General features: G+C 38.1%; 1 protein-coding gene across 3 annotated transcripts in view; it reads left to right on the forward strand.

Moving 5' to 3' along the window:
- Nucleotides 1-22926, forward strand: part of FHL5 (four and a half LIM domains 5) — a 32129-nt gene that overhangs the window by 1634 nt on the left and 7569 nt on the right. Inside the window, exons 2-5 of one of the 3 annotated variants that reach the window (XM_036024492.1) lie at nt 8470-8523; nt 16268-16438; nt 17289-17463; nt 18323-18492. In XM_036024492.1, coding sequence (XP_035880385.1) covers nt 16280-16438; nt 17289-17463; nt 18323-18492 — 504 coding nt within the window. In that variant the 5' untranslated portion in view covers nt 8470-8523; nt 16268-16279. Of the gene's footprint in view, nt 1-8469; nt 8524-15829; nt 15890-16267; nt 16439-17288; nt 17464-18322; nt 18493-22926 lie in introns of all 3 variants that reach the window. The other 2 variants (XM_036024493.1, XM_036024491.1) reach the window with 2 other exon arrangements.

Genomic DNA, 22926 nt, shown 5'->3' on the forward strand with positions numbered 1-22926 from the left:
AGCTCTGAGCCAGATGTCAGTTAAACAATCTTGCATTTCTGTGTTCTTGTAATTGTCTTTTCCCTGTCGGATTGTCATCATTTTTGTTACCTTTTGTTACTTTGGAAGGGCTGCGGGAGGAGGAGGGGAAGGGGGAGGAGAACTCCTTCCTGCCGTAACATCTTGAATCGCTCCAAAATGATCAGCTTCAGCATTTTTCTTTCTCCATATCTTTGGGGTCACAGACCCCCTTAATCTGATAGAATCACATTCTCTTCTCAGAAAAACAGTCCACTCCAAATAGATATTTCAATGACGTGTCTGTCCTTGAGTATTCTCTGCAGTCCTCATTATGAAATGCTATTCTCCCTGAAGCCATGGACCTCAGCTTCAGACACACCCTGGGGCCGGTGGGTTCACCAAGATGTTAAAAGGCTTCAGGAGGAAGGATGCCCAAACTTTGTCTGTAAACCTTCCTCACCTGAGGACAGGTAATTTAAGCAAGGATTTTAGCTGAAGGTAAAGTTTAAGGTTAATTTTCAAAGCAGGGGCTAACTTTGCAGTCATCCTTGCCTGGGCAGTGTCATGGAAAGAACAGTGGAAGATTTAAGTCATGGAAGAGTTCCTTCAGTGGAAGCAAGGCTTAGGATGTAGGGGGAGAGAGTATAGCCTCTGAAGAGCCCAGACTGTGGGAAGGATGGTTGTAGTGGCCCTTCCTGTTTTTCCGGCTGTCCCTGTGCCCACCTACTGGTGGACTGGAACACAAAAGGGAAAATCTAAACTATGCCCATTATCTTCTACCCTCCTCTTCAGGATCACAGGCTCTAATCTTTCCTTATTTCTTGGCTTCTTCCATCAGCATTTAAACATGTTCAAATTTCCCATCCTGAAAATCTTCTTTATTATTGAGCTCCTCCAGTTACTCTCATTTCCCAGCTTCATAGATGGATCTCTTGAAAGCACTATCTACACTCTCTGAAGAACCTACACTTCCTCAGCCCGCACTCCTCAATCCACTGCACTTTGGCCCAGTCCTCAGCAGCTTTCTCCAGGGCTCGCTGAGGCTATAGTTACTGGTGTACTGCTAAATCCAGCAAACGTTTCTCATTCTCTACTTGCTGTCTCCAAAGCATTCTACCCCATTCTCCACTTTCCCCATCCTGAAACACTATTTACCCAGGATTTCCATGATGTCCAACTCCTGGTTTTCCTTCCACACCCAAGAGTACTATTCTCTGTCTGGCAGATTTCTCTCCTACTCCCCTACATTCTAGACTCCTTTTCTCTCTCTAGGCAATTTCATTACTTCACTTATCATCTATTCTATGTGCTTATGAATCCAAAATATCTCTAGCTAAGATACTTCTCTAAACTACAGACCTGTATATCTAACTGCCTGTTGAGGACAAGACTGCTGAGAGCGGGTTTGGCCCCCCAGTGAATACTTTTGGGAAGGGAGGGAGGAACGTCAGAGGCAAGCCAAGTAAAAACTGTGACAAAGAATTTGCCACGGACCACGTCCAAAATGCCCAAGTAATTTATGTGGTTTCTCTTCCCTATCTCTTTAGCCCCATCTGAACAGCAATATTTGGCTGTCCTGCAGTCTTCTCAAATTGTATCATTTTAATCAAAAAGTAAATTTATTATTTCCCTCTCCTATTCTCCACCCCACTTCCCTCAAATATACTCTTGTGCAGTGAATCACACAATGATGCAGCCAACTGCTCAAGCCAGAAATGTGGGGTGAATTAACACTTCTTCCTCCATCATATACCCAAAGCATCTCTAAGTTCTGTCAGTGCTACCTTGTACATTCACCTACTTCCCTCCTTTGTTGCTGCCACCACCCTATTTCAGGCTGCCCTCTTCCTTTACTTGTCTAAGAGCAGCCTTTCACTGGTCCCCCATCTACAGAATTGCCCTCCTCTACTGCATCCTGCACGTTGAAGCCAGAGTGGTTAACCTAAAACAACTGGTCTAAAAACACTTCACTGTGCCAATCTCTTCAAACTCTTCCCTGACTCTCCACTGGCCTAGGATGATGTCCAGATTCCTTCTCAAGAGAAGCATTATACTGAATCATCGCAGATGTCCAAACTTGAAGGTGCTCAGGAACCAGCTCTGGTCGTTAAGATGCTGTAGGTCTGGGTTGGTGCCTGAGTTCTTACATTTCTAACAAGCTCCCAAATGATGCTGATAATCCTGATCTGTGGACCATACTCTGTGGACCAACTCGGCAAAAGCTGAAATCCCAGTTGTGTCACTCACCAAGTCTGGGAACTTAGAAAAGTCACTAGCTTGTGTGTGTCTCACTTGCCTTGTATATAAAGTGGCCATAATGGTGCACCTTCTTCTTAGGTTGGTTATGAGAAAGAAAAGATGTTACAATAACTTGCAATAGAGTAATTGCTAAGTGCTAGTTATTGTTATTACTAGTCACGATCCTGAGTGGTTTAGCCTCTACATTCTTCCAAACACACACGCACACAGTCTACTAGTTAATAGAAATAAATGTATATATACCATTATCAAAATTTCACCTGGGGAACTGATACTTGCAATTCAAAAATCTTATAAACTATAACCTAAAGAAAAATGGATAATAAGTTAGATCCTAAAAATATTTTAAATTAGAATTAACAGGTATTCCAATTAATGTAAATAGAATACTTATTGATTTGTTTATTTTTTGGCTAAGCCAAGAGCTTAGAAATAATGTTATTGATTCCTTGATTTTATTTTTGTTAAGTTTTAAACTACAAAGCTAGCATAATCAGAATCATAGTTTAACCTCCCGGTTAATAAAATATTTTATATATGTTATTTCCTTTCTTCTCCCTTCCCCTCACTTACACACACACCCACCGTACAACAGACTAAAGAATAAAACCACCTTTATTATAACACATGTGTGGTTTGGAAAGTGTCACTTTATCCTGTGCCCCTCCTTTCAGAGTTCTAAGACAGTTACAGAATAGACACAGGTGTCATAATGGGATCAAATTGTCATCAATTTTATCATTGTTAAAGCTGGATTGGAAAACAAAGCTTTTTCTAAAGACTGCCCCACCCAGGCTGAATCGAGTTTATTCTCCATCTGGGTGGAACTTGGACCCTTTAAGCATTTTTTGGTGGGGCGGGCAGCTCAGTGGGTTCTCTCCAGGGAGGGGAGCAAAGTTGGGGCGAGTACACTAGCAATTTCCACCACAGTGAGGCGAAGGGAGAGTGGATTACCCCTGAGAGGGTCCAACTGCCCAGTTACTTACCACTCCTTGAGTGGAGTAGAATTGGTGTGCCTCAGGGAGGGACATGTTATCCCCAATACTTTCAAAAGAGAGAAAAATTTTAAATGACAAGTATTGGGGAAATTTTAATGAATTTAAATAAAAATTTAAATGAAAGTATTGGGGAAATTTTATCCCCAATACTTTCAAAAGAGAGAAAAATTTTAAATGACAAGTATAGAAATCTGGAGGAATGAGAGGTTCTCTCATATATTTTTTTCTTAGTTATAATTTTTTAAGTATTTTTTAAGTTGTCATTATTTTTTTCAATTACAGCTTACATTCAATATTATTTTTAGGAGTTTCATGTGTTCAGCACAGTGGCAGACAACCATACACTTTACAAAGTGTTCTCCAGATATTTCACATGACCTTTTATTTTTAAAAAATCCTGCTTTCTTATGAATTTAAGTCATCAATGTAAATTGTTGAAATGCCATGTAAGAGAGATTGTAAGCTGACAGCATGTCGCAGACCTACTTTCACAGTCTGACAGTGTGTTCTCCAGTTGGCCAGGAGGAAAATAGCAATGGGTGGCTGAGTTATTAAAGCTCCAACATGTAACACTATTTTGTTTCATATGTGACCTTTCCATCATCCATACATGAATGGAACGCTGCCCTCCAGGTGCGGCCCCTCAGATGTAATACAGTGCTCTCTGGCTGTGGTCCATACTCCCTGGAACGCTGTTTCTCCACCTCCACAAGCCTGTGGATACCCTACTGCTTAGGATCCTCCCTCCACCTTTTCTTAGAGACTAACTTTTCTTTAGACTATAGCTTCAGAAGAAGCTTTATCTGAAATTTTTTAGAAATGTCCTGAAATTTCCAGTGTACCCTGTGTATAGGTTCAAGCATTTCCACATGTCCCCTCCCCTTTCTTCCCTCATTCCCTTCCATCCACAATATTTCCTGAGTGCTCATCACATGCTAGTAATATGCTAGACAGCAGCAGTGTGCTGGGAACAGAGCATCTGTCTTGCTGGAAGCTTACTATGGAACAGAAAGATTAACAAGGCTAACCTTTCTGTACCCTAAAGTACCAAGGGCTGTGAGAACTTACAGCCAGGGTCCTCATCTGGTGGAAGGGTGATGGAGTAAAGACATTATTTGTGGGTCTCTCTCCTGTGCAAGCATGGAACCTTTTCATGGGTAGAGATGGGTCTCACTGATGAGTTCCGTGGATGGCCCAAAGCTGGCATTCACACATTCTTTGTGAAACCGACGGAACTAAAGCACACTGTGTCTAGAGAGCCAGCTGCTCAATACTGTTGGGTTTAAAAGTAAAAAGAGCCAGACCAAGGCCAATAACAGATTGTGGAGGGTCTGAAATGCTATGCTAAAAGACTTAAGAGTATGAGGGTCACAGAAAGTAGTATGATTCAAAGACAAGTCATTTAAAGACTTTGGGTTGGCCTCCATTTATAAAAGGGGAAAGAAGTGGCTATTTGGCTCTAAACCTTTAATATTCTATCACCAAACATCTGACTTTTTTTCCTTCCTGCTCTCATTCAATATATATTTGCTCCAGGGACACAGCCCCGAATGAGGCAGGAAAGGCCCCTGCGCCTGTTAGTGTGACACATTCGTCTGCCTTAAAAATTCACATGCCGGATGATACTTAGGGTGAAAATGAAAATAACACTAAAACATAACCAATATTTGTCATTTTATACTGTGAACATTTGGTTTCCAAGGGAATGATAACAGATTTTTCCCTTTCCTTTAAACACTGAATTAGCATAAACAACCTGAGAGCAACATGCTATTTTTCCAAAGCTCTAAACGCACAACTGCCAAGAGAAGGCCATGAGTTCTCTGGCTATAATCAAGTCCTTTGATGGATGCTGAGAATCAACTTTGTCTAAATCTCTGAGACTATGAACAGATAAAAATTAAATTAAACCTGGTTTTAAGTATCACCATGCTATGCTTTAAATGGCGACCCCCTCTATCACCAACAAATTTTAAATTGTCAAGAAAGTAGCTTGTAATTATTGACGTGTTATCACCAAAGTACAGGATACAGTTCTGCCTTGAATCTTTTTAAATCACTTTCTGGTAAGAAAATGATTATTTTGCTTCAGGCATAAACACTTGGAAAACTTCCACCCACTTTGAACCCCAATCCATACACTGCCCCCACCCACCCCCACACCACTTGGCACACATAGTCACATATACTCTCTCTCTCACACACACACACACACACACACACACACCCCCCACAGGCACACACATCACTACCTCATTTTTAGGTGAGGGAGGGTCAAGAAAATAAATCCAAGTGTGGTATTGGGCTTTGCTTCTCTACTCCACAGTAAACCAATAATAGCTCCAATAAACAAAAACCAATGGAAATTGAGTTGCTGTGAACATTGCAGGGGACGTGTCCCTGCTAGTGAGGCTAATTGGGTCACTTTTCATAGCCAGTGTCAGCCTGGCTGCAGGCACAGAAGAACTGGTGGTTATCTGGTCAGAAATTAAAACCTGGAATGTCAGTTACAAATAAGGAGAGGGCTTTCATCTTTTTCTTTTTTTTTGAAAACTCACAGCAGGAACCCAAGCTGTCATTCCATACAAGCTTTTTGCCCATTTATATATGAAAACAGCATCAACAAAAAGGCTCTGATGAGCCTGGAAATATGAATTCTGGTTGAAGATTTTTCACTAACCAATTTATTAGCTTAAAAAAAACCCTCAATTTGCCTTTCTAAACTTCAGTTTTTCTCACTTGTTAGATGAGAGAAATAAGCAAGAGAATTTCATCAATCCCTCCCGGCTCCCAGATTTAGTGATTCTGTGACAATGGGCCTAGGTCAGAAGCGTGCTTTCATCACGAAGCAAAACTAACAAAGTGACAGGAGAACCAGGAGGCTTCTCTCGATATCTTCCCGTGTTCACAGGGAATTCCTTCCTGATTTTCCCTACAAGTCTCCTCTCCTGTGTTTGTCCTTGTACTTCCTTGCTCTCATCTTCTTTATCCTAATACCTGAAGTTTAATTCTTTTAGTAACTTATTACAGAAAAGTCTGGTTGTGCCATCAATTTATTGCAGAGTAGAAGTCAATTCTTGCCTTCTCCTTGAGAAAATGAGGTCACACAGAGCAAAGCTAAAAAACAAATTGTTCAAAATTGTAGTAAATATAAGATTCTTTAAGTGGATCACCAAACCAGCATCCAATTTTGCTGATCTTAAAGAAAATCTCATTTTTATTTAACAGCCTGGTCCTAAATAGGTCACTCTTAACTAACTAGAAATCTAGGCTAAAAAGAAGCTTGGTAAAATTTATTTCAATTAGCAATGTAGGTATTATAAGTATTTACAAAATTTTATTTACAAGCTATATTCTACTTTTCTGAATTTTTCAGGAAAGGAATATTAGCCAATTGATACCCTCTCAAGACTTGAGTTGCAATCTCTATAAAATGAGGAGTTGAAACTAATATATCTCTTCGAATTCTTATGTGCTATGATTAAGAACAAGATATTCAGGGGAAATAAATTTGGTCTTTTGATTTGAGTTCATTTCATCTCATGCATCTGGGACAAAATTCAAAAGGTACAAAAGGCTAGACAGTGAAAAGTACATCTCACTACCTTCCCTGTCCCTTCAAGTCATGCTGTGCAAAAGGGACTTCAGGCATTTTCAAGTTCAATGTCAGTTAAGGAGAAGCCAAGTTTAACTGATCAGTACCAAATGTTACAACATTATTAGGATAAATTACAGTGGTACCTCAGTACTCGTTGTTAATTTGTTCCCAAACTCATGACGAGTGCCAAACCTGAAGAGTACCAAATGATGAAGCATTTTCTCTTTAGGGGCAGCATCGTGACTTATATAAATTCTAGTGCTATGAGTCCCGAGAAAGGACAGAGTAATGGAGTACTAAAGCATTTTTTCCCATTAAAATGAGATGAGTACAGGATTTGATGAGTTCTGAAGCCGATAAGTACTGAGGTATGACTTTAATTTACAATATTCCACCTTGCAAGGCAGAATATAAATACCATGGTTTTGTTGTATTTTGTTTTACAATAAATGTATTTAGATGCTGCCAAAATGCCTGGTGGGATGTTGATAATGTAGTGGTTTTATAAAGTGCGACTATGACCTGTCCCAAAAAAGCATGAAAATAGTCAACTGAGATTTAAGAATTTGGAGACTGATTAGAAATTACATGCATATGACAAGGGGTACATATGCCTTATGACCAGCCCTTAGTGTCAAGCTGCTGGACTTCACAGAAGTGCCTGGGGTTGCCCCTTAACCCCTGGCTGAGAGCACTCCTTTTATCAGAGGTCTAGCCCTCTCCTCCCCAGCCCTCTACAGGCTCAGTTCGTGTCTAAAGTCTGTAAAGACCAGAATAGAAAGGTCCAAAGAGATGGATGGCAAATACCTACTGCATACCTGCATCTATCTGCAACACTGCTGGTAAACTTGCCAAGAGGAAGGATTCTTGTTATCCTTTGATTTGGCCTACCAGTTCAGAGGAGAAGAAGAATCTGGAGCATCCTCCCTAGAAATCAAGGACACAATGCTTACCTAGAGGGTTCTAGTCACCTAGGCACTCATAATTTCCCAATAGGAAATTCTGACTGCAAGTGCTTCTGCTTATTTGCTTGATCTTGAGCCATCATCACTTTCAATGAAGTAGAATCCTTTGAAAATTATCATCAGTTTTATCTGAGACATTTTTCAATCACCCAGTAAGTGTTGGGCACTTCCAGCTTCAACTGAGTACAGGAATAAGGCACACTTGGTTGCTCTTAGTGAGCTTTCATTATGATTATAAGGAATACAACACACCCCCCAAACATTTTAATATAAGGTAAAATATAAAAAATATCTAAGAGAAACTCGAAGGCTCTCATTAAACACATCATAATACAACTTACAAATGCACTCTCGGATACCTTAAAATTCAAAAACTTTTGAAGCTTTAAGTCAGAGGTGAAATACAACTTGACAGACTCATCTTATTTCAGAAAGCCCAGAAATTAGCTCTTCTTTCATTATTGTGTTTTGTGAATTTGAAGAAGATCATAAGCCAACAGAATCTATAATGCTCATTAATGCTGAACAGATGAAAGCCAATATATTATATGGTTAGACTCGGCTTATTCTCAGGAAAGAATTATGATTCTTTATGATTTTTTATGATTATGATTTTGATTGACTGTGCAATCTTATTTATTGCTCTTAGTTGAATGGCGGAAAGATCTTCCTAACTAATTTGTTTAACTGGAGTTGTCATTAGGTAAGTTTTGGTAAGATTTAAAAAACTGTTTTATAGGTTCCATTAGATAAAGAATGCATCTATCATTTTATATTGGTCACTTCCCAAATAAAGCCCACTCTTTATTTTATAAGACTGTTTCTAATACAATTTATATATGATCAGAATGGAAGTGATTTGTTTCTTATATTTAAAAATGTAATTGTTTAAAAGAAAATTCTGGAATATAATTTTTCCTTGGTTCTCCTATAGCATGAAGAGAGTATATAGGGGTAAAGGTAAGTTGACTGTGCCATGGAGATTGGAGCAGCTCCTCTAAATTCCCGGATCCATGGTTATTAATCTAACCTGCTCTCAAGCCACTGTTTGAATATGTTTGTCATCCTTTTAAGGTAACTTAATTAAGGATTGAGTTTTCTCATCACTCATTATGAAAGGAAATTCAAAAATAAAATACCATGATTACAATGATCAATGTATAGTTCCTCATATCAGAGCACATGGAACTCAACAATGAAAAAAATTTACAAAGGACATTGTCTTTCCTCTCTGATGAGGTATACCCCCCCCCAGAATATTCCCCTGGACAGCATATTTTTCATGTAATGTCATGCACTCAAATACCTGGCCCTGTGGAGTTATTGGGCTGATTAGCACGTGTTATAGATGTGGCATAGGTCACAGGTTTAGTCCTCCTCAGTAGACTTAGTTTATACAATGACAGATCATGCTTTATGCTAAATAACCTTCCATTTGTTCTTAGACATAAGGGAAAAAAGCAGGCAGAAACAGTGCTACACAGATGGATCCATGGAGCTCCCTCTCCATGGTTAAGAAAACAACTGCTAGGGCCCTGGCTGGCGTGACTCACTTGATTGAGTGTTAGCCTGCAAACCAAAGCATCCCTGGTTCGGGTCCTAGTCAGGGCACATGCCTGGGTTGTGGGCAAGGTCCCCGGGGAGGGGGTGCACAAGAGGCACATTGATGTTTCCCTCCTTCTCTTTCTCCTTCTTTTTCCTCTAAAAATAAATATATAAAATCTTTAAAAAAGAAAATAACTACTAGGGTTCAGATAGTGATACTATTGTAGTTAAGGAGCATGATCAATAAGGTGATTTTCAAATAGAAAGGAAGACCAAAACAAACAAAAATATTATACAATTACTATCTTTGAGAAATTCCATAGAACACAGGTCAAATTTTTCAAAAATCTAGTGGCAGGGGAAATATTTTGATAATTATGTTAGATCTGCAGTGACCTCATAGACTCCACCTCCAGGAAATGGGGTTGATTTGGGAGATTCATACACAGGAAACACTTACCTTGCCCTTCCCACAAGCTGACCCTATGCTAAATCGTTTTGGATAAATTACCTCTTTTAGTTCAGTCCTTGTATGTACCAAATCCTAGTACTAAATCAGAACCTCAAACAGGACCTTGAAAAGATCTCAAGACAACTTAAGAACTAGATTTGCTCTTCTAGAATACCTTGTATAGAAATAACCGCACACTTTCAAGGAGTAGAAGGAAAGACTCAGCTTATACCTGCTGAAATGATTGTGGTCCCTTTGGTGTCAAAATTGTAGGAGAAAGCCTAATGATGAGTTTAAAAGTAGAAAGTTGGGATCTGGATAGACAGAGTGCTAAATAATTCAGTTTCATCTGAAAAAGCAATACTTCTTTGTCTTGCAAATTTTCTTATATCTCAGTGTGGAAAAAACTCAAGGATGGTATTAAACCTACATATATGGTTATACTTACACATGACCATGAACTATATCTATTTCAGTAGCAGCTGCCAAAATTACATAATTTTGAATGTAATCCCTCCAAGAAAAATCATACAAAGCACTTTTTGTCTTTATTAGTATCTACAGAACAAGTTAACCGCATGGAAAGCTCTAGTCAGCTGTTTTTGTTTCATGGGAGAATAGTTCATCAGTTCTCAGGAGAATTTATATTTGACCTCTCTGCACAGGACCTTCAGCTTCCAACAAACAGTGTTTGTGAATACACCCCTAGAGACTAATATCGAACATTCCACTATAGTTCTATAGTGCTTGTTTTAGGTTATTTTTGATTGATGGCCTGAAGTTATGGCTTTAGTTATTTTTAACATTGTTTGTTGGGTTTTGTAAATGTCATGTTGGAGGAGGGAGAAAAATATCCTCATCCTTTAAAATGGGAACTACAGTTAAAACTGTGTCTGTCCCATCAAGTCAAGTACACCGAAAGCCAACTTACCCGTGACTTCTTGATTCTTGCATCGCACTTGAGCCTAGAGTGGGATCATAGCAGCTGATATTGTTCTCATTTCACAGTTAAGAAAAGTAAGGGACAGAAAGGTTAAATGGTTGCCGTAACACTGACTAGGTTGGATGCCAACTAGTGCTAGAGCAACGGTGGAGCAACATACAGCATCTGACTTCTAATCCAGTATTTCTCTCAGTACGTTATGTCTCGGGTTCCAAGCAAACAACAGATGAGGAGTACACACAGGTCTGCTCAACTCTACCCTCAGAACCAGGAAAAGAAATGAAAGAAAAGGAGAAAAGGAGAACTTCTTTACTAGTTATTTTAGTTCTTTTATATATTTTTAAATATGTGACTTTCTAATTTTCTGCTACAGAACATGTACTTTTCTCATCTGGCCTTCTCTACACTGACCTGAGCACTTCATTTTTTTCACGTATCTTAACTGCCCTAAATTTTGTTAGATTTGATGAAACAACCCTTCACCTAATAGCATAGATCTCAGGAGACAAAGACCTTGCCATCTTGCTAAAGACACGGTTTGTCTCAAAATGTCGTGTGCACAGACCCAGAAAAGTTTGATATAGCTTCCAATAGAGAATTGAAGTGTCTGATCAAACAGTCAGAAAACTGTTGGTGATAGCTTATTTGTGCCACTAGTTTAGAAAAAAACTTTTAATAATGTCCACAGATTAAGGGTCTTCTGCTGTTTCTTTGATATCCTCCTCAGCTGGTATTCAAAGACAGTCTAGCTGTCGTCTTCAACTGTGCTCACAGGGAGAGTCAAAGAATCCTCCTTACCAGGGACAGGCCCTTAGGCTTTACTCTCTGTTCTCTAACCTTTATTCTCAGTCTGCCACAGATATAATAGACACAAATTAATTCACTACTCAAGTAAACATGTAGCATACAGATTCTTACCTCTTTTATGCTTGAGCCTTTACCCTTTATTCTAATGATCTAATTCTCTTCGTGTGTGTTTTCACTAATGCTCATATTGGACTCCATGCCCTTAGAGAACTGGAAGTTCTCCATTCATTTCTTCAGTCACAGAGCATATTCTGAGGTCCTGCTGGGCTCACAGCTGAGACACACAGATGAAATAAGCGATATCCTTACTCTTGAGGAGCTGACCAGTGAGAGAGAAACACACAGGGCAAAACCACTGATACAGAACATGGCACAAGAAAAATAGACAAAATGAGAGCAGCTACTCTTTCCCGAGAGATATGAGAAAGTTACTGAGAAGGATTTCTCACTGGACTTTGGTTACTGAGGAGAATCATCAGGTGGACAGAGTCAGTGGATGACAAGGAGGAGAGTATTAGAGAAAAAAGAAGGCATGTGTGAAGGCCCAAAGGCATAAAAGGACACACTGAATTTGAAGAACAGGAAGTCATGAGAAGTGACTAAAGCATAGGTTGGGTATGTGAGTGTGCCATGCAGTGCAAGGATGGGAAAGGGATAAAGAGATGTTAGGAAAAGTAGGAAAGCCGGAACAGGATCTCTATGCTAAGTAATGAAGTTGAGACTTTCCCAATCAAAAAAGAGTTTTGGAGGTTTTCTTCCAGGGAAGGGAGACAATCAGATGAGTCGGAGAAAGATTTCTCCTAAGCATTATGGAGTATGTTCTGGAATTCCCTGGGAGTATTGAGATTATCATCAAAGAACAAAAGTCATATAGTAGAAATGTGCTTGCTTCCACTCAACAGAGTAAGAAATCTTTAATAACATCTTCAGTTTAATGTGGTCCATCAAAGATATAAGGAGAGCATAAATTAAGATTCAAGGGACGCTTCTGAAGTGGAATCAATAGGACGTGTGGTGCCCAATAAACATGTGTAGGAGTGCAGGCAGGGAAGGCAGAAAAGAAAATGATTGAAAGAATTGCCTTAGGAAACTATGTCATTTATATAACTGTGCACGGTAATGGTTTCTGTAACTCTTTATAAAGAGTAGAGCAATATACTACCTTGTTCAATGAGGCTTCCAAAATGCTCTTGACTAGCATGAATCCCCTGTCTACCCTCAGAGCAGCAGTTCAAATTATAAAAGCCTAAGTGGGAAAATGCCCACAGGTAAATTAAATTAAATACATTTCAAATTAAGATTCTGCCTTGACTATGGGAGTTGGGGGGCGGGGTGGATGGAGGAGGGCAAAGGAGGGAAAGTTAGGACAACTGTAATAGAATAACAATAAAAATGATTAAAAAGGCAAAAAATAAAATAAAATTCTATCATTGACATTAAAAAATATTCTGCATTCAGTGTCTGTCTCCATCCAAGTTCAGTACATCAATCAGATATGTTTCAAAGACTTCAGTATTTTGTAGTAATGCTTTCCAAGAGCATTTTAATATTCCTTATGTCATTTAGATTTAAATTCTTTCAAGTTCTTCCCTGAAGTAAAGCAGAATCAAATTTGCTTTAGAGAATCAATGAAAGACCTGAATGGGCAATTGAAATACTCATGTAGCTCTTTTGGATAAATGTAGATGCATTTATGCAGGCAGAGTGAAGCTACTGTGAATAGCCAGATGAAAATTAAACCAAAAAAAAAAAAACAAACAAACTGTAAAGAACAGTACACTTCGACATATGTACAAAAGTAGTTCCTATGGTATCACTTGCATCTATTTAGCAAAATTTATAGATCATGTATTAAAGATAGAAGTGATCTTAGATTCCACTTACTGTATATCCTCTACTTTAAGACATGTAATCAATGTGATGATTTTATATAGTACTAACATTACCTGACTCCATGGGGAACAAAAAACTGTAAGCAAATCAATGTACTAACTTATCATTGATATTTACAATAAAGGATATTCAGTGTTTCAATTCCCTCAAGTAAATAAAATTCCTAAAAAACACATCCACATAGATACATTGGAAACCAAAATACCCACATTATATCTAGTACATTTCAACTCCACCATGAGAAGCAAAAGCCCTCTCAGTTTTGAAACTTGTAATCTACAACAAGAAAGTAATAGGACCCATCAGGGTGTCCTCAATTTGTGCAATGGTTATGCATGAAGCTTGTGTATGTTGCAACTATGCCCTTGCTTTGCACATTTCCATGGTAACTGAGTATGGAGAGACAAAGGGGGAACTTTATTGTCTCCCTCTCCCCTCTCTTGCTTCTCAAATGGTCCCCCTCAACCATCAACCCTGTGCATCAGCCTACAGCACCCCGAATCTTCCTTGTTAGGACAATTTCCATGACCACCATTAGCATGCAAAACCCGTATCTGGATATGCTAGAGCCATCTGGATTATTTCCCTGTTGACAAACATAAAGAAAGGATGGTTTAACATATACTGCTTCTACTCATTTATCACCAATTTTTAAAAACCTTTTAAAAATAAAACATCACATATGTGTAAAAGAATATTTTACATACATGTGAAGTATAAGAAATAACAATTTGATTAAAGAAATTAAACATGTCTTATATATTTGAAACCCTCTACCAATTTTGTAATCCTTTGGTTGTTTCTTCATTTCATAATATACTAGAAACCTTACAAAATGGAAGTAGTCTGGCAGTTCCCAAGTCCTGAGAGGCTGCACTTCACAGTGCTATTATATACATCTAGGACTAAATAAATATTCGTGATGAAAGTGGTATTTTCCATCTTAAGTGATAAAAGTTAAAGGTATATGCCCTATTTCACTATTAAGAGATAACACTTGATCACTGTAAATGAAAATAATCCTTGCATTTTAAATCCTTTCAAGGGAATCAGATCTATTTTCCTCCTGTTTCCAATCCCTCATTCACACATTAAATGCGCTTGTACTCACTAGGAAGGGAAATTTCTGCAAAATTAATCAAATACAAATTCAATGTTCTTTGCAAATAATTTTGGAATGCTCCATTGGGAACTTTTTAGTCTGAATTTTCATATTTCCTGTGAAAAGACTCACAGGTTCCAAATACAGTCTTTTCTCTTTTAGTGAAGAACAACATAGCAAAACTGCTATACACAGAGTCGGTGAAATTGTATATTCAATAAGACAGTCTGCTGGAAATGTCATCATTAAAATCAAAGATGGCAAAACAAAGAGATACAATTTATTTTTTTAATATTTTATTTATTTATTTTTAGAGAGAGGGGAAGGGAAGGAGAAAGAGAGAGAAACATCAATGTTTGGTTGCCTCTTGCACACCCCCTACTGGGGACCTGGTCTGCAACCCAGGTACGTGCCCTGTCTGGGAATTGAACCTGTGACCCGTTGGTTTGCAGTCCCACACTCAATTCATTCAGCTACACCAGCCAAAGCAAGGCATACAACTTAAATATAGCAAATACAAAATAGCATTTATAATACTATAAAAAGCAGCATAATAGTTCATTGATTTTCTGATTTTCCTAAAATTTAAAAAAAATTCTGAGATTGAAAATTAGAAAATATTCATAGTTCTCAATACATTCCAGTAAAGACAGAGATGACAAATCTCACTTTTGAAGCAAATCAGTGCTACTGCTCTTGATGGCAGTGAAAAGCTCATGTTCAATGTCTAAGCAAACATTTTGAAATCTATATTTTCTTCTGTAATGGTTTTTCTAAATATACAAAATAACTAGAATTCTTATCCTGGCCTTGGCTTTATATTTCGTATCAAGTTTTAATTCTGTAAGATGCTGCTGCTATTATTCGTTCTATATGCATGCGAGGTAGAAAGGCAATAGCTCTTCCGACCATTGGTGGCTTTATCTGCACTTCTGCATCTGGGCAATAATAGTTCAACTATAGTCACAAAGATGTGGCACGTGCACCGAATCCTACCATCAGAGGAGTTTCATTTGGCCAACTTGGCGTAGGACATTTAGATGAAAATGCCCAGGAGGAAAGTCATAAACTGGCTAAAGCTAGAGATTTTGGAGTCAACAAAATATCTGAAGTCACAGGCAAGGAGCATGTCCCAAGGGAGAGTATACGGTACAGGAAGATCTTAGGACTCATGTGTCCAAATCATTAGGTACCCAATAAAGATTTAAGAACTAAATGAAGGCCTGGAAAATGCAATGTACTCGATTAATAATTTCTATTACATCTAGAGTAAAAAAGACTGTTCATATTTCCATGGAATTCCGCCTCCAGAACTCTCCAGCAAGAAAGTAAGTGATGACACTTAGTGAAAGCCCTATCAACAGTTCATATTTATATCCCTGAGGTGAAATCATTCTATTTCAACACATCACATTCTCATTGAATCTCACATTTAGTCAATGATGAATGCAAGATGTTTTTCACAATCTGGCTGGTGGCTTGATGCATTTTGTCAGCAAAATACAAAGGAACTGCCAAGACTGGAGCATGGCCTTTCTTAAATCACTCCAAGTGTAACCACGGCTGCAGCATATTTTCCTAAATTGGTGAATTTTCTCTTAAGAAAATATCAATTCATTCCAGGGCTGGACTCATATTGAGGCTTTGTAATTTCTCTTATCAACAAAATTTGCCTTTATATAAGTGGATCATTTTCTTATTCACAGGATCGAACCAAAATGACAAATTCTCACTTTGACTGTCAATACTGCACAGTGTCACTTCTTGGGAAGAAGTTTATGCTCAAGGACGGCAATCCATACTGCCTTTCATGTTATGATCGTGTCTTTTGTAACTATTGTGAGGAGTGCAAACAAGCAATTGAATCAAATTCCAAGGTAGGACTTACCTCAGTTCGCAGAGTTATTGCGTATGAACAGCAGACAAAAGCTTTGGATTGCCTCTTTCCTTCAGTTAACTGTCAGTATTCTATTGTGCTGCTACAGGGCATAAGGAGCTTCCAAGTTACCATCAATCAAGTTCCAGGCACTATGCTTAGCACTATGAAATGTAACATATATTTTAATCCTCACAATGACTTTAAGGGGTAGGTTAGGGTGCTAAATATTAAAGAGGTTAAGTTATCTGTCCAAAGTTACACAGATAAAATGTTGCATTACTTCTGAAATCACAGGAGTATAAACGAATAAATGCACAGATATTAGATTTGTACATATTCAAAAATAGATATTTTTCTAATTTCAAATCAGCCTCATCACACCTCTCTTGCCCTGATACCATCACATGTACAGTTCATTCCTCCCACAAAGCACATTATTGTAATTTTTCTTATTTCTCATCTCTTTTTTTGCCTTTTTTTTAGCTAGGTGGTATCGAGATTTGGTTTAGTTAAGTGTCAAATACCAATAAGATATGACAATCTAAAAGTAAAGATTGTTCCATAAAAAACCTCTCTTGTTTATAAAAGGAAGGTAGAGAAAACTTGAAGAAAGAGGAGAGGGTCCATTTATTTTCCATCTCTCTTTGGTGACCAACTCAGAAAGCCCCAAGCTCTCGCTCTTAATTGCCCAGGGTGTCTCCTCTCTATGGGTAATAGTATCAATAGCAGCTTTCCCTTGACCTACCAGCACAACCTACTGGCACCCGGGTCCCAGGAGTGTTGGTTGTGTCATAAAATAGCCTGCTTTATCGCAAACACATTTAATTAACTTCTTCACTGTCTCGAAGGATCTTTGTTACAAAGGCCGGCACTGGCACGAAAGATGCTTCAACTGTGCCAAGTGCAATCACTCTTTGGTGGAAAAGCCTTTTGCTGCCAAGGATGAGCGCCTGCTGTGCTCGGAGTGCTATTCTAACGAGTGCTCCTCCAAGTGCTTCCACTGCAAGAAGACCATCATGCCTGGTAAGATCAAAAGGGAGCCGGCTCTCTAACTGAAGCTGCAATGCTTTGAGTTAAGCCCAAGCACAGGGAGAGTGTAGCAGCTGGCAGCGAAATCCTGCTTCTGAGGAAAACACCTTTGTTGCTATCTCTTGACTTCATTTAGCGTACTGTGGAAATAAATATTATCATTTCTGTCTTGAATGGGTAAATTAGGGTGTTCTGCATATTTTCATAAACCTAAGTCAGAGGAACAATTTGAACTAGCATGTGAGCCATGGAGTGAAAGCAAAACCTACACCAACAATAGTAACAGGGCATTAAACCCCCTGCCCTGGATGGAACCAGTGGCAGCTTTTGTTCTCTCTTAGGAAAGAAAAGGATGTGTTGCACTTTTAGGCCAGCACTAATTGTCTCTGTTTTGATCCTCTTCTCAATCTGTATAGACATCAACATAAGAACTCAATTCTCTTATTTTCTTATTATGGATTCAAAGACTTTCTGGGAGTTCAGAGCTGCACATCATCAATCTCAGGAGTCAGTGCCCTGGCATTCCTAATGTTCCTATAATATGGCCCAATTCATCTAAATCACATGCAGCCTTGAATTCAGAGTCCCTACTTACAATACTTTCAAATCTCAAAGTTGTAGCTTACAGAGCACAAGATTTTCAGTGCAGATGTGATCAACCATCATTGTGGCAGAACTCTGTATTTTTCCCAGATAAATGTTTTAGAAACCAACAAAGCATTATTTTTATAAGGACAATTAGTTTATTACCTTAACTTTAAAATAGATTTTAAGTAATTTCATTTATCTTTGCTTAAAAGAAAATAAAGTTATGCTTGATTTGTACTAACAGCTTCTTCCTTTGGGGGTACAGGTTCCCGCAAAATGGAATTTAAGGGAAACTACTGGCATGAAACCTGCTTTGTGTGTGAGCATTGCCGACAGCCAATAGGAACTAAACCTTTGATCTCCAAAGACAGTGGCAATTACTGCGTGCGGTGTTTTGAGAAGGAGTTTGCCCACTACTGCAGCTTTTGTAAGAAGGTAATTGTCTAAAGAGAATGAAGCTTATGGAATCTTCCAGATCACTCTGCTTTTCTAGCTGCATTATACATTTGAAATGAACTGATACTACCATATTATTGCCGTCTATATACATTCACGCTAGTGTGAATTTCAGCGCATCCAACCTGTGTCTGTGAGGATGGCCATCTCTCCTCATTACCATAAAATTCCACCCAGAACATGATTTAATATCCCCAAATCTCAAGTGACTTGATATTCCAGTTCCATTCACTGCTTTATACTAGATTTGGTGTATTCTAGTAGAGAACACATATCTCTCTTTGAACAAAATATTGCAAAGAAAATAATTTTCAATCCACTTAATTTCAGAGAAATACAGATTTGTCTCAAAGAGTGGTAAAGTGAACCAATTTAAAAAAGAATCTTACTTCCTCACATTGTGTCTCAGCAATGCAAATGTTTTCTTAGCCTGAAGATTTTATATTTCTAAAGAGTGGACAGGTAGGCTCAAGAGAGTGATGAGATCGTCAGGGAGATTCCTTAGAAAGAGAGCTAAAAGCTTTGAGTGGTTTCCCTCCCTTCCAGTGCCAGAGAGTATCATGTGGGGCCTTTTGACTTAGATACCCATTTCAAACATATTTTCCAATAGAAAAAAAAAGTGAATTTTTTCAAGTAAACTTTTTCTAGTTCTTATCTTCTAAGCTTTTTTGTGAAAGTCACTCTAGCACTTTCATAAAACCTGTCTCTAGTCCATAAGGCATGTATATTGATGTTCTCGAAGAAATCTTTGACCTGTGAGGCATCGTAAGTTTAAAATAGAACTATAAATGGTGACGAGAAAGCTCAGTCATGAAAATATATTGAACTGGTACAGCGATTTCTAAACACTTCTGATGCATGGATCACTGTGGCAGGTCTCTTCAGACTTTCTGTGTTCTCGCATCTGGACAGCTAGCAGGCTCTTTGCCACTTGCCATAGATACATGTGCAAACATGCATGCACCCAAACACACACACAGTAATTTTCTATATATATATTTAAAATACTACTACTGCATCTGAGGAGGCATCAACCCCTAAGTTATATAAACCCCTAAGTTACATAAACTCCTAAGTTATAATTCTAAAGTTATACTACAATGATGGCTGAAGATTACGAATGATAGTACCATGACATCCTATACTCAGGGACTTTGATTACACTGCCAGAAACATGACTTAAAAAATGACTTTAACAGCCACAGCCAAACCCTGTGGCAGGTGAAGCTCCAAAAAGTCACCAGAATCAATGACAACCATTTAGAAACAGATCCTGGAAATAAAAACAGATTTATCTCACTATCTTGAGGGACAAATAAGTGGGCCATTTTTAGGCTGTTTCCTAAAGATTACCCTAAAATATTAATGAGACTTATGGGAAATATCTTAAAGGCATTTACTGGGGACACAATATAAAGTTTCTGTGACACTATAAGGCTTCAGAGGGGAACTTCTCTAGAACATCAACTGCTGAGCGTGGCCTGGAGCCAAAGCACGGGCACTTCCCAGCTTATGGGAGCCTGTCCTATATTTAGGCCATGATTTGAGGTCACCAAAAATTTATGAAATGTTTATGTTGGGTAATAGACAGATCATGGCATGCCAGATTATTTTCTATTTAGTTTTTTAAGCCACAAGTCCCTTAAGGAAAGGTGGACATAAATGTTTCTCATCAAGACGATCCAGGCTGGAAAAAAAAATAATTCATTTCAACCCAACCAAAGATCAAGTCTATAAAACAGAATAAAACAGGCAAAACTACTTGACAGTCAAATCCTTAAAACTTTTTCCATAGGTTTTGTTTTGTGAAACTAAAATTTATTTTCTACCACACAGCAAGTAACCTCAAACTACAAGTGCTTTGAATTCAAGCTTCTCAAGATTCAAATAGGGTATTCTGCAATTCATCAGCTGTCGTGTACAGGGTATAAAATCATTGTGTTTCCACTTTGTCAGAAAGAAACTTGATCTAAATCTTGGGAATAATCAGTGGTAAAAATGAAGCCTGAATATCAGACTCATTTTAGCCCACCTGCCTCTTCAAAAAGAACATAATCACAAGGAAACTATTTTTTTGATTTTCATAAAATTCTTTTTTAAATTTAATCTTTATTGTATTTTTACCCATTACCATTCAGTCTCCTCATTTCCCCTCTCCCCAGCAATCACCACACTATTATCCATGAGTTCTTTCTCCCTTTTGCTCAACCCCTCTGCCCCACCACTACCTGTCATCCAGCTCTCCATCTATGGGTCTGTCCCTGTTTTCCTTGTTAGATCAGTTCATTCATTAGATTCCACATCTGAGTGAAATTATATGGTATTTGTCTTTCTCTGACTGACTTATTTCATTTAGCATAAAGTTCTCCAGCTCCATCCACACTGTCCAAAAGGGTACAACTTTCTTTTTTTACAGCTGAGTAGTATTTTATTGTGTAAATGTCCCATAGTTGTTTTATCCACTCCTCTACTGATGGACACTTGGGATGCTCTCATATCTTGGCAATTGTAAATAACATTGCAATAAACATAAATGTGCTTATGTTCTTTCAAATTAGTGTTCAAAATAGACATTTCTCCAAAGAGGACATACAGATAACCAATAGACACATGAAAGGATGCTCAACATCACTAATTATCAGAGAAATGCAAATTAAAACCACAATGAGATATCACTTCACACCTGTCAAAATGGCTATCATCAATAAATCAACAAACAGTAAATGCCGGTGAGGATATACAGAAAACCTTTTGCACTGTTGGTGGAAATGTAGATTGGTGTAGCCACTGTGGAAAGCAGTATGGAGATACCTCAAAAATTAAACATGGATCTGCCTTTTGACCCAGAGATTCCACTTCTGGGAATCTATCAGAAGGAACACAAGCAAACTACTTTTAATGTTCCAGTGTGTCTTCTCCCTAATTAAACAGTCTTTGCAGTGTATATAGTTTTATTTTGCTGTGAACACATTTTTTCAAGTTTGAGTCTCTTAAACATTGCCTGCTAATCATTTGGCCAAACAAATGAAAGGACTCTGGAACCCTGCTGGGCCTCATGTAAAGCATTTGAAGGCAGCAGGGAGTATTTTAAATTGCTTGAGTTCACACACACCATTATGTTTCTCATTTACTTAGTATAGCTTTTCTTTCCTTTAGGAAAAATAAATTTTCTTTCAAATACCTTTAATTTTTTAGATTTTTGTTGTTAGATTTTAAAATGTCTTTAGAATAATTGTTTAAAAACCCTCTGTCACAGACAAATAACATTTTTAAATCTGTCAATGATATGATTGATGACCTAGAATAGGCTGTACATTTTGTATCTAGTTCATTTAAATGCAGAGATTACCAGAGCCATCTCAGATACATTGTGTCAGTCACTCTAAGACATGAACACATTCCAAGTTCCACAGCTGCTACAAGTCAATAGCTGTGGTTCTGAAAGATGCTATGACTTAAAGACTGTTCCGCAGGAAGAGTTGTCCAGTATTCATCCATCTGATTCTAAATAAAGATGCTTCTGCATTTTAAAAAGTGGAATCCATGGATTAAACTGGTTTAGAAAAATATTATATTATGGAAGAATAATAACCATCTCTGACAAAACAATAGCATTTCACACATTGAGGCTTAACATATAACTGGTGCTCCTTTGACTCCTGAAGTGGAAAACTCACACAGGTGCCCACAGTACTCTTTTTGTGCTAGACATAATCCTGGGATTGCTTTCCAAACACTTCTTCCTCTTGGTGTTCATTCATTTATTCATTCAACAAGGACTAACTGTTTACCACTGCAAAGTTATCTTGCCTCAGTATTATAATACTGTTTAAGCACACGGGCTGTGGAGTCAGACTGTGCACATCTGAACACCAGTTCTGTGTAACCCTGGCAAGTGACACCCACTCTAACCCCAAGTAGTTGCTCATCTTTTAGGGGGTAAAGGTAACAATCCCTACTGTGTAGAGGTATTGAGAATAGTTAGAGGTCATTCCTTAGTTGAGAATTAAAAAAGTACTTAAGAAGTTTTAGTCATAATTAGCAGACAATGGTGCTTATCAATTCCATTCAAGGTTGTTACTGCTGGATATTGTGGAACATGGAGTAAAGCCTTCAGGGGGGAAAAAAAGCTTTTTTTGTTTGTTTTCAGCATCCTTAAAAGGTAAACCTGGAACACAGGATACAAAATATCTTAGTTCTAATGACAGATCTTTGAAGACCAACAATAAATTCACAGAAAAATCAGCAAAGGAAGCCACAGCCAACTTTCTTTTTCATCTTTCTGGATCCATTAAGGCCCTCTTCTTTTCTGCTCCATTATGGGAGAAAAATTAGGATATGTATCACCAGTTCCATTTGATCCTTATAGCTTCTTGCTTCCCATAGCAGTTCAAAAACGTCACAGGAAAAGGA

The sequence above is a fragment of the Phyllostomus discolor genome, chromosome 4 (assembly GCF_004126475.2).
Source record: "Phyllostomus discolor isolate MPI-MPIP mPhyDis1 chromosome 4, mPhyDis1.pri.v3, whole genome shotgun sequence".
NCBI lineage: Eukaryota > Metazoa > Chordata > Mammalia > Chiroptera > Phyllostomidae > Phyllostomus > Phyllostomus discolor.